Genomic DNA, 11,074 nt, shown 5'->3' on the forward strand with positions numbered 1-11,074 from the left:
CAAAACCTTCCGCTGTGACTTCAAGTAAGTTTTATAGATTGTTTTTTACCTGTAAGCATACTCTGACTCCAACCCACGCACCGATCCATCATGAATTGAATTGACTCAAGTTAGACTAGGAAGCTTAAAAGTTTTATGAACCGAAGGCGGCCAAAGTCATTTACGGATTTCATCTTAAAATTGTCAATCAGTAAGAACCGAATAAGTTAACAGCTATTGAATTTTAAAAGGTAATTATCAGATAGATTAATTATATTATAACTGATTGAGGTGAGCCCAGGTCAAAGCAAAGGTAGAGCATGAACCAACCGAATCCTTGAGGCCAGTACCTTGTGGCATCTTAATTATCATACGAGGTAGTGTTTCAGTGGAAAAAAAAAAAAAAAAAAAAGAGGGTGGAATTTTCTTAAGACATATATTCAAAAAGGAGAATTTTTCCGAGTAGAGAAAGTTTCTCCTTTGTTGAGTTTAAGGATGACATAAATTTTTTTTCACGTACACAATGAAGTTGAAAAACATAACATCCGTGAGTCAAAATGCATTTGTTCTCCGAAAGAAAAAAAAGGCAGGGTAAAAAACCAAACTCCTTAACCTCATCTTTCTATCATAATCTCATCCTTCCCACCTTTGAATGAACTAATAAAGGAGAGGGATTAATGATGCAGCGGTGGCAGTGGAAGAAGCTAAAGCGGCGGTGGCGGTGTTGTCAGGAAGGAAGAAGGGTGGAAGGGGAAGAAAAGGGGGCGGTCGTTAATAAGACTTCGACGTCAAGGTAGAAGAGAAGGAAAGGAAGGTATATGCAGAGGACAGCTAGCAGCGACAGCAATTCGCTAGTCGGAATAGAAAGGTCACCTCACAGGCGAGTAGAGAGAGAGAGAGACGCATCTCACTCTGTGGGTTTGGGGAGGTGGGAATTTACCAACCATGGAGCAGAATATGTAAAAAGAAGGGCCCCGCGTCTCCAGTTGCTTCCTTTTTAAGGTTTTCCCAGCTGCTTCCCCCGTACCACACTCTCTCTTCCTCTCTGCTCTGGTTTCCTCGGCTATGACTTGGAGGGCCATATTGAGTAACGGTTAAAAGGCACAGTTCTCGTTTAGCCCCTTACCCCCTTTTCCTTCTCTCTCCCTCTTCTTCTTCTCCTCCGCCTCACCTCTCCCTTTCCCCTCTCTGCTGGCCCTCTTGCTCTGCTCTGCTACCCACAAACCCAGAGGCCAAATAAGGTAAAAGACTTGTCTCTTTCTCTCTCTCTCCCTCTCTCTCTCTCCACACACACACACACACACATGTATGCACTTGGTTCTCGACTTCTTCACCCCTTTTGTCTCCCTTTGTGGTCTTCTTCCCTTCGTTAACAATAGTTTATAACTCCTCTACTTTTTCTTTTTGCGTCTGCCTTTCTCTGCGCATTTCACAAAGTGATAGCTGTCGCGTCTCGCCTTTCCTTCCATCCCGTGAATGCATTCCTACCAAAAACCTTTCCTTCAATTGGCCGTTAAACGAAATCGGGAAGTTTTGTCTCCAAAACCTTGAGGATTTCACGGAAGCGTTCGAAATGTTACGCCGCATTTCATTTGGGGAATCGGGCCGAGCTCTTCCGTTGGTAGTCATTGCTTCAGCAATTACTCGGGAGTTCAAAGTCTTCTCAAAGGCAAGGCGGTATCGGCGTATCGCCCTTCTCTTGTTGGTAGCTGCTGCGCTTGCTGTATGACAAGCACTTCTTCTTTAGGCTTTTCGAGTGAAGGGCATCGTCACTAGATCATTAGGGTTCTTCTTAAGCATTCCATGGAGTACGACCTGCCGGATTTTGGTTTTCTGGATTCTCCATGTTCCACTCCTTCAATGAATTGAATCCTTGAATGACGCGTTCACCCAACAATTTGTCTACCTACGCCCTTTCCGCCTTCTCTTTTTCTTCTTCCAGTACTAATTTCTCCTCGATATTGAATTGAACCACTTCCTCGGCCACGGAAAGGATAAAGCTTCCCTGTGAGGTCGAACCGCGGAGGTAGCCCTCAAATTTGAGACCGAACTTGTTCTGTAGGTGGCCATTGCTCTGAGAGCGGGGACGGGGAGCATTTGCACGATGACACTTTCTTCTTTCCAGATTGCTGGTACTAAAGGAGCCGTGCGTTTTCTTGTTAATTGCTGATTACCATTTCCGCCTAATCCTTGTCCGCAAACGACGAGACGAACGGAACGCTTCTTTTGATTTCTTAGTCTCTGTTGCCTTTTATTTAGCCTGATTTAGTGGAGCGTGCGCTTTCTCTCTCCCTCTCTCTTGCCCAGTTTTAATGCGTCTTTTCATTTATGGGGCTTACCTTTCTTTCTCTGATATATAAACTGTCCCCTGTTCTCAGAATTATTGCACTCTCACTGAAGAGAAAAAGGAGCAGAACTCAGTTCAAGCATTGCACGGTCTCAAGTCTCAAGCTTCGAGGTTAGCTCTCTCTCTCCCTTGCTCGTGAGGTTAACTCCTTGACATTCGGGTTGATGACAGAAACAAATGGGGGTGGTGTTTGTCCTGGCTTCCTTCCCTTTTACCTTTGTCATCTCCTATTCAATCATCTAAATTCGTAATCATTCGCTCCATTTTTCAAGTCCTTTCCTTGTGCCATCACAAAATTAATCAATTTCTAGATTATTCACCGGTAAAAAGTTGGGAACAGACCAAGTTAAAGAAGAAAATTTTAAGCGGCTTTATAAGCATGAATCATAATCGGGGCCATAGTGGTTTTGGTAACTTTATCAAATCGCCTTGAAATCGTTATATTATAATTAAATTCGAGGAAAACCGATTCAATTCAATGTCCGAATCTAGTGCCTCGCGTGCGAATTTTTAGAATTTTGAAGAAAATATGATAATTTTTTATTTTTTAGATATTTCTGTTTTTTTTTTTTTTTTTATAACCCTTGAATATCTTTTACCGATTCACTTAATACAAAAAATGATTTTGACAATTTTGCTTTTGCTTGGTCGTAGTTCATCTATTTTTGTCTAAATAAGGGTCGTAGTGCATCTGTTTTCTACTTGGATTTATTTGACGAAGTAAAGTAAGATTCTTTTATCATTCCTTTAGCTAACGTAATGGGAAGGTTTAGTAAAGTAAGTGCAGCGAATCTTTGAAGGAAGGCGTTGGCATAGTCTATGTGTAGGAGACCGCATCCTCCCTCCGTCCGCCCAAAACGGTCGGCACACATACACGTATTAAATACACAGAGAGAGAGCTTGGGGGAGGGAAAGCGAGGTGCTTCCTACTTGCAAATGTGCACATCAAGTCAACTTTGTTGCTGTTTAAGTTTGTTATTAAGCGTAAATCAATGCGACGTTAGCTCCGCTATCACTGTTCCGTTCTTAGGGGATGGACGGAATTAAATAACTTATTGAAGGAAGAACCCGACCGTTGGTGACATGAATGCTTTCACGTTGTCTTTTACACTCTTCATCAATGAGGAGAGAGGTCGTCTCCTCCAAATTCAAGCCGAGCAATGAATGTTGCAGCAAATGGAGCGTTATATATATATATGTATATGTATATCTTCGACGTCTGATCCACCAATCGATATACCTGGCGTCCTACAAAAGTGCGATAGCATGGGAACGCCCTTGCCCTCTTAATTTTGTGTCATTGATTATCTTCCTTCACGAGACGTTATTAAAATGGAACGCGTTGGCGCACCTTACTCGTCTGATTTTTTTTTTTTTATTGACAAGTAAAAAAGAAAAAAAAAAAAGGAAAGAAAGAAAAAAGTGGATCAAGATTACAGGCCAAGAAGAAAAAGGAAAATTCCCTCGTTTGGTCTTTTACTACATACATGGATGAAAGAGTTTTCAGTTTCTGTTTTGAGTGGTCGACTGATGGTACCCTTGTGTTGGCCTGATCCTGAAGATCAGATGGAAGAGGTTGAGACCGAGTTGAGCGCGGACCTGTTTGATCAGATTGACGATTTACTCGACTTCCCCATCGAAGACATCGATGGAATGGTGGGAGACGGGATGGAGTTTTGGCGCGGTAGTGACCATGTGTTGGGGAGCGAACACGACCATCCAGGAGGCGAGCTCTCTATTCCTCTCGTAAGTCTCCCTCCTCTCTTCAATCCTTATGCTGCTCTGGTTAATTTTGCTTGGTCGGTCGTGCATGTCACTGCACCGATCGGGTTTGGGCGTATTGACCACCGTGATGCATCTTTGTTCGTGCAGTGCGACGACATGGCGGAGCTGGATTGGTTTTCCAACTTTGTGGAGGACTCTTTCTCGGCCGGCAATGACAACGGCAACAGCAGCCCCTTCCACGACTCCCAACTCCGACCCTCCAGCCCCATCTCCGTGCTGGAGAGCAGCTCCTGCTCCAGCAAGACTCTTGCCTTCAGCGGCGATGCAGCCCTCCTCTCCGTGTCCGTCCCAGGCCGCGCCAGGAGCAAGCGCCCCCGCCCACCTGCCTTCTCTCCTCGGACAACCACCACCGGCTCCCCCTTCATCATCTCCCCCACTTCATCCGTGAACACCAATCCCTCACCATTTCCACGGGAGTTGGATTCCTTGGCAGAGTCCGCACCCCCCAAGAAGATGTCGAAGAGGAAGGCGGTGGAAGTTCAGGCGAGCGCCGCAGCCAGGAAATGCCTGCACTGCGGCTCGCAAAAGACCCCGCAGTGGAGGGCGGGACCGCTGGGTCCCAAGACGCTCTGCAACGCTTGCGGTGTCCGCTACAAGTCCGGCAGGCTCTTCCCGGAGTACCGGCCTGCGGCTAGCCCGACGTTCGTGGCCTCAAAACACTCGAATTCACACCGGAAGGTAATGGAGATGAGGACGACGAAAGGAGCACCTGACAGCGGGGAAGCGGCGAAGGAAACGGAGTTTGAGTTTCAGGGGAACGCAGTCGTTGGCAAGCAGAGTGTGTGTTTCGGGGGAGCGCAGTCGTAGGCAGGCAGTGTGTGTTTTAAGGGAGCAATGTCGGCGGGAATGTTGATCGATTCCCTTTTCCTCCGCTAGTTGCCATCTTTGTACAGTAGAAGAGGCGTTAGGGGGTAAACAAAATTAAGATTCAGCATAGCTCTTTTCAGTCTTAGATCATAGGTAGAAGCATGAGGAACGATTTAGGTGGAGGCTGAGGAGAAAGCAAAAACAATTAGCAGAGAATGACGAGTGTAGGAGTTGTTGACGCGGAGCGTAGAGCTGGAAATGGTTTTCCTTCATCAATCCGGCATTATTTACTGCATTTTTCATGTTATGGTATCCACTAAGAAGAAACCATGTGTCAGGTATTTGCTTGTTTGTGCTACATTCTTTTATTTCTATTCTAATAATTTATTTCCTTGTCACTTATGATAGCCATGTTTCCTCATGTCGCATTGCCTCGCACCGGAATTCGTTCTAACAAACGAGGCGCCATCTTTTTCCTGGATTTTTTTCCCTGCTACCTGCGTCTTCTGCATAGTTTTTCTTTTCTCCCTTTTCGTGTCGATATTTAAGGAATTGCGTATAGAGCAATCGTATATAGCTCGGCTCGTTCGAGCGTGCTTCAAGGTTGCATACATGAAAATGCCTTGGCTTGTTGGAGACACTAAAGATTTGAAATCAAATGTCCTTCCCTCCTCTAATCTTATAATCAGACCTTTTTGTGAACAAAATAAGGATTAATTTCAATGAGAACCGTGGCATCCAGCCAACGGTGAGACCTTCCATCATGCCAAAGTCTCCAAACCAGTGTTTCAAAGTGCTTGTGTGGAATCTAAGTTGGTTTCAGTTGCTACCATATACACTCCCGTACGTCAAGACGAATAGCGCATAGTTCGTGTATCTATCATCTAGAATTAATGTCCTCACAAATTAATTGATCGGAGAAACATGGCAACGCAGGTCAGTTTAACAATTCATATAATTAAGGGGTGGAGCTGTAGCTGTAGCGGGAACAGGGTGGTATATGGGAAGCCTGCTGAGGGTAATAACGTTTGGATATTGCTACTGCAAGTGCCATTGACAACACGTGCATATCCTACGGGAAACAAATCGGCGCAAGGCCATCTTCAGCAGGTTGTTTTATATATCTATATATCAGAACAATGCTTTGAATGCATGATTATATTGCCTTAATGCAAGAAGATACTTAGTATAAATGGTCTTGCCAAATTAATTAACTCAGCTTTTCCGCGCGCATGCACTACTGAAAATTGACAAAAGATGAGCATATATATATATATATATATATATATATACATTGCGGAGCATGTAGAAGAGTGCAAGCAACCGATGGTCAACTGGAAACGGCTTATCGATCGGGATTCGATCTGTCCTTAACAAGCGTAGAGCATGCTGAGAACATACGTACATCTAGGCGATCGATGGATGCTTTCTGGTCCACCGTTGTTAACATGGACGTTAGTGTCAAAGCGACGCAACTAATCGGGGTTTAAAGACTTGGGGCGTTCAGCTCCATGGCTTACTGTGCATTTGGATACCTTAACGTGCCAACTGCAAACAGCTGCATACAAGTGTTTGTGGGCGAGAGGCCCGTAACGGAGTATCTGACTGGTAAAGTTTCGTGGGTTGCCTGAACACACATACACATACATATATATTGCGTCGGTCACCCTGTCCTCATTAATTAATACTTGAGTATTCAACACTGTAAAATTCTGGATCTTGTTTTCCTCTATACATGTGTGTGCGCTTGCCGACCATTTAAGATCTAACAATGACCAAATTAAAGAAGTTAGCATTTCAGAACAAGCCATGACCATAGTCCTCGCCCTGAATGTCCGGCACATCCATGGAACTTCGATATTCTGACGCCAAGATTGATACAGGTACCCTTTGATAGGGAAACAACCAGAACATAGGCTACTGATCAGGGAGGTGGCAGCTATCTAGGGCTCTTACGGATGGGTTGTAAACCGTCATGTTAATTTGGAAACTAATTCAGTCCTTCCATCGACAATTTGATGGTATTTCCACTGATCACATGGAACCTACGTGCAGTTGGAGAAGATGATATATGCACTACTACTCTGTAACCTTCAGCTTGTAGGAGTATAGTGAACCACTTAAATAAGTTCTTTCTTTGATGAAAACCAACATCAAGTGATCAGTACCCTTGCATATAAAGGGGGCGTTTGATAACCAGACAAAATATTTTACGGTGTATTGGACCTGTGAAATCACACACACCCAGACAAAACCCTAAATCAAAGAGTGTAACTGAAAATTTTCACCTTCTTGCATTTGAAAGAGCAATATTTTAGAGAAAAGGGTCAGTAAAAGCAAATTACCATTCCATTTTTTCTGATGCCATCTTACCCAATTATATATCTGGTCGAATCGAAACTCAATTTAAAAAACTCTAACCGTAACTTGAGTTCAAATCCAGATCCGATTATACCTGAACCCGGATGGTTCACAACCCTTGGTAACACCAGATTATAAAAATCCTTTTAGTTGCAACACAATAAACGATCTAATATGTTAGATGCATGGATTAATCTAAGTCCAAACCCATTTAGATTGAGAAAAAAAAAGAAGCCGTTAATCAAAAGAACATGAAAGTGTTGCAACTCTTATTCTTTGTAGGCTGAGAACAGACATGTCACTCGATACACCGAAAGTAGGTCTGGAGGCTTCCTACTTTCGGCTTGAAAGGATGAGGGAAGGGCGTCGGCTACGGCTTTGTTGTTGAGCAATTGAATGAAAAACTCTTCCCTCTCACCCAACAAATAAGTTCTCTCCTCGACAACTAATAAAATTTGCACCAACTCGTATTCAACTGCCCGTTTTTTACTGTGAACGAATGCTTGCTTTTTTTTTGGGTTAAGGTCGTGCTGTTAGGGTTCATCTGACACCATGCAGACTGTGCCACCTTTTCCAACGTCAAAACAAGTCTTAACATATGGCTCTTCTTGGCAACTCCTCTAATAATCAGCTTTTAGATTATTGAGAAAAAAACAACAATTGGCAGCATGAAAATATACACCAAAATTTGTGGAATGTGAAGAAGAGTTAGAACAGGCGGTTTGATCCTCTTATTTGTTTAGTCAAGAGATCCATGAACCAAGATCCTAATGAAGATAGATGATACAACGACAGCAAGAAATTTCAGGGCATGCAAAAAGAACAATTTTCTTTAAATGCTCTGCACACTTATTTTCGTCCTATGCTTGCAGCCACAAGGTGGACCATTGCACTATTGAGACGGAAGATCAACCCACGACAATTGGCATTAGAGCCTGCTCTTGAACTTGCTCTTGAAGCAGTAGAAAACATCATGTCACAAGGAGGGTCACCTCACAACTTGCTCTTGAACTCAAACTCGAATGTGCGGACTGCTTTAAAATAAATCTTGTTTTCATGAGATTGAAGTTCATAAATTCAATTTTTTTTTTTTTATGAATCGATAATTGTGTTGTATGTGAAGATCACATTACCAGAAGAAATGAAAATGTTAAAAATGGAAAAAAAATAAATTTCTAGTGGAACAAGTTGAGGTGGGTAGATGGAAAAAAAGGATGGTGTGGCGTGACGTGAAGAGGGGACACACCTGGCTGCTCACGCCTTGCCACTACACCGTCCAGCGCATAGCCAACTGTAATGCTGTGAATGAAGAGAAAAGAAAAGCGAGAAAGCTTGCATTATGACAAGCGTAAACCAGGACCTTGGATCTTGCAACAACCTCTGTTTGTGTTTTATAAATGAGACAAGCGGTCAAACCCAAAAGAGGAAATGGAAATTTTAATGAAACGGAATTTAAGGGTAATGTGCAGGAAGGGCTGCACCATTTTTCTTGCTCCCAGTCAAAAAAACACAGGGTAGTCAGTAGTGTGCGGCCGCAGTTTCCGACGCAACTTTTATGCCAGTGCCCCAAGCAACCCGGCGAGAACCTAGGGTACACCCTCCTACCTTCTCTCAATTTTCCTTTTCCTTTGCCTCTCCCTCTCCCTCTCCCTCTCCCCACATTAATTAATCTCTTTCCTCCTCTCCCCCCACTAATTAATCTCTTTTGACAGAAATATTGGAGAAAAATCCAGGCTCATCTAGAAGAAGTCGAAGAAGAAGGGAGTTGGTCATTCTTGAAAATTTTTTAATTTCCTGACAACCGACGGTCAGCTTTTCTAAGATGAAGAAAACATGCTTACCAAGTCCTTTCTTTTTGAGGAAAACCACAAGTTGGTTCTTTATGCACGCATACACTACAGGTTTCAGTGTGTCAAAAAAGGCCCAAGTTTTTCTGCGATTTTTTGCCCTTTACATTTATATTTTCTTATTGGGGGACTGCACTACTTAGTTTTGCAGGACAGAAGTGTGGTGTGGGGTCTTGAGGCTGAAAGAGCGACTGGTGCAAGAGAGGAGCAGAGAGGGAGAAGCCCTGACAGTTTTTTTCTTTTTTGTCTGGTTTTGGTGAATCTGCGTCATTAATTGAGGGGAGAGGGAGAAGGGGAGGGTGGTAAATGGCGCCCCCAGAAAGAAAGAGGGTAGGAACGGCGACGGTTGAGGGTCTACGTCCGTGGCCGACGGTGGTGGCGCTGAGACGGCGGGTTAGGCGGGAGGGATGAGCAGTGCTGACGTCGGGGGCTCGTGAAGGAATTGATTGTCGGTCCCTTTGCCAGGTGGGAGAATGTGTCCTCTGACTTTGGAATTTGGAATCCTCCATCCCATCCATCCATCTGCTGCTCCATCGCATCGCTTTGTTGTTAAAACGGCAGACCGACCGAGCTGCGCTTTACTTCTCTTCTTCCTCCATTAAATTCCCACGCTCCCCAATTTTTTAATTTAGTCTTTAACCATCCCCCTCTCTCTCTTCCCCGCGCTTGCGCCACAAGCATAGGGGGCGCGCGTGCGTCTGCACATAAACAAATGGCCCTGTCTGTCCTAACAGCTGTTTTGGCTCGATATTCTTACTACCATTGTCTCTGTTTCAGCGTCCCTCCATTATAAATAATATTCTGTCCAGTCACTGGCAGTTGTGTCGACTGACTTTCATGCTTCAAGGCACGAGAGAGAGCTTTTGTCAGGTTGCTTTCCTTTATTAAACAAATTAGGATGGGATGGGATGGATGGCAGAAGATCAAAAGAAAGCCGACATCCTTCAAACCCGCTACGCATCCATGATGATGCCCTTGCCTGCGTTCTTCTGCTCTGCTCTCACTCGGACCCGCTGCTGTTGCTGCTAGTGCGCGATCGGGAGGAAAGTGACTGTGGCACAGCACACACATGACACACCTCACGCGCGATCAACAACCCATATGCAATTCTGGCCCCCTCCCAGCGCTGGGAGCCTTCTCTTGCGTTTGGCCTCTCCTCTCTCCATGTATATCTGTTGTGTCCTATCGACTTTCTATGTTTTAGTCGTTTGCCCACATGATTGTCCTTAATTAAGCCGTCCGAGTTTTCCAAAGTCAGAAGCCAACATCTAATAGACAAGGTACAACAACTTGTAGCAGTAATTTTGGCCACCCTGCTAAGTAAACCCCCTAACAGGCCTGCTTATCAAAACCTAACGAACTAGTGTGTCACACTAAAAGTTGCTCATGTTAGATTAGACCAGAGAAGGATTCAAACTTTTAATTTTCTTTAAAAAAAAAAAAAAGAAAAAGAAAAGAAAGAGTGTTGGGATTCGAGACTGCTTCATTTAGAAGGAGGGTGAATTCAGTAAGAGCTGAGGTTAAAAAAGTTTCATGCGCCGAGCTTACCCAGTCGCATACTTCATCACCACCGAGAGATGTTTGGGGTTCCATAAGAATGACAAATGATTTAAGTTTTCGAACCACGGAGGGGAGGAGGTAAACGGATCTATTTTCGGTACTTTTTGGTTGACGTGCGCACGAAGTCATAACAGTAAAGTGGAAAAAAGAAAATAAATCTAAATCTAAATCTAAGGTTGGATTTGGCGTCATCTTCAAAGAAGAAAGGGGCCGTAAAACATGGGTGAGGTTTAACGAAGATGAACGTCATCTCCTCGGTACCACTGTGGAAAATAAGAGAAGAAAAGGTCAGACAGACTCTTGAGCAAATTTGACTTTTTTTTTTTTTTTCCCTCTCCACCGGATTTATGCGTAGCATCGAGGACGCCCTAAAATGACACGGAATTTG

The 11,074-nt window shown here is 43.9% G+C and overlaps 1 protein-coding gene across 5 annotated transcripts; it reads left to right on the forward strand.

Moving 5' to 3' along the window:
- The first annotated feature begins 699 nt into the window (after positions 1-699).
- On the forward strand, positions 700-5,316 carry LOC116253490 (GATA transcription factor 4-like). 5 transcript variants are annotated; one of them, XM_031628316.2, is made up of 4 exons: positions 700-981; positions 2,358-2,437; positions 3,888-4,072; positions 4,199-5,316. In XM_031628316.2, the coding sequence occupies exons 3-4, from the start codon at positions 3,893-3,895 to the stop codon at positions 4,916-4,918; spliced, it is 900 nt and encodes a 299-aa protein (XP_031484176.1). In that variant the 5' UTR covers positions 700-981; positions 2,358-2,437; positions 3,888-3,892; the 3' UTR covers positions 4,919-5,316. The 5 variants fall into 5 exon arrangements, with proteins under 5 accessions (XP_031484176.1, XP_031484179.1, XP_031484174.1 ...); XM_031628319.2 differs by having other exon boundaries at positions 3,893-4,072; XM_031628314.2 differs by lacking the exon at positions 700-981 and adding an exon at positions 988-1,220.
- The last annotated feature ends 5,758 nt before the right edge of the window (positions 5,317-11,074 follow it).

This window comes from Nymphaea colorata, chromosome 4 (assembly GCF_008831285.2).
Source record: "Nymphaea colorata isolate Beijing-Zhang1983 chromosome 4, ASM883128v2, whole genome shotgun sequence".
Taxonomy (NCBI): Eukaryota; Viridiplantae; Streptophyta; class Magnoliopsida; order Nymphaeales; family Nymphaeaceae; genus Nymphaea; species Nymphaea colorata.

What these genes read in the sequence shown, in the direction of transcription:
- LOC116253490 (XM_031628316.2), top strand. Translation starts at nt 3,893, where the DNA reads ATGGAAGAGGTTGAGACCGAGTTGAGCGCGGACCTGTTTGATCAGATT. An exon ending in GCGAGCTCTCTATTCCTCTC is followed by an intron (nt 4,073 to 4,198) that starts GTAAGTCTCCCT and finishes TTGTTCGTGCAG; the next exon opens with TGCGACGACATGGCGGAGCT.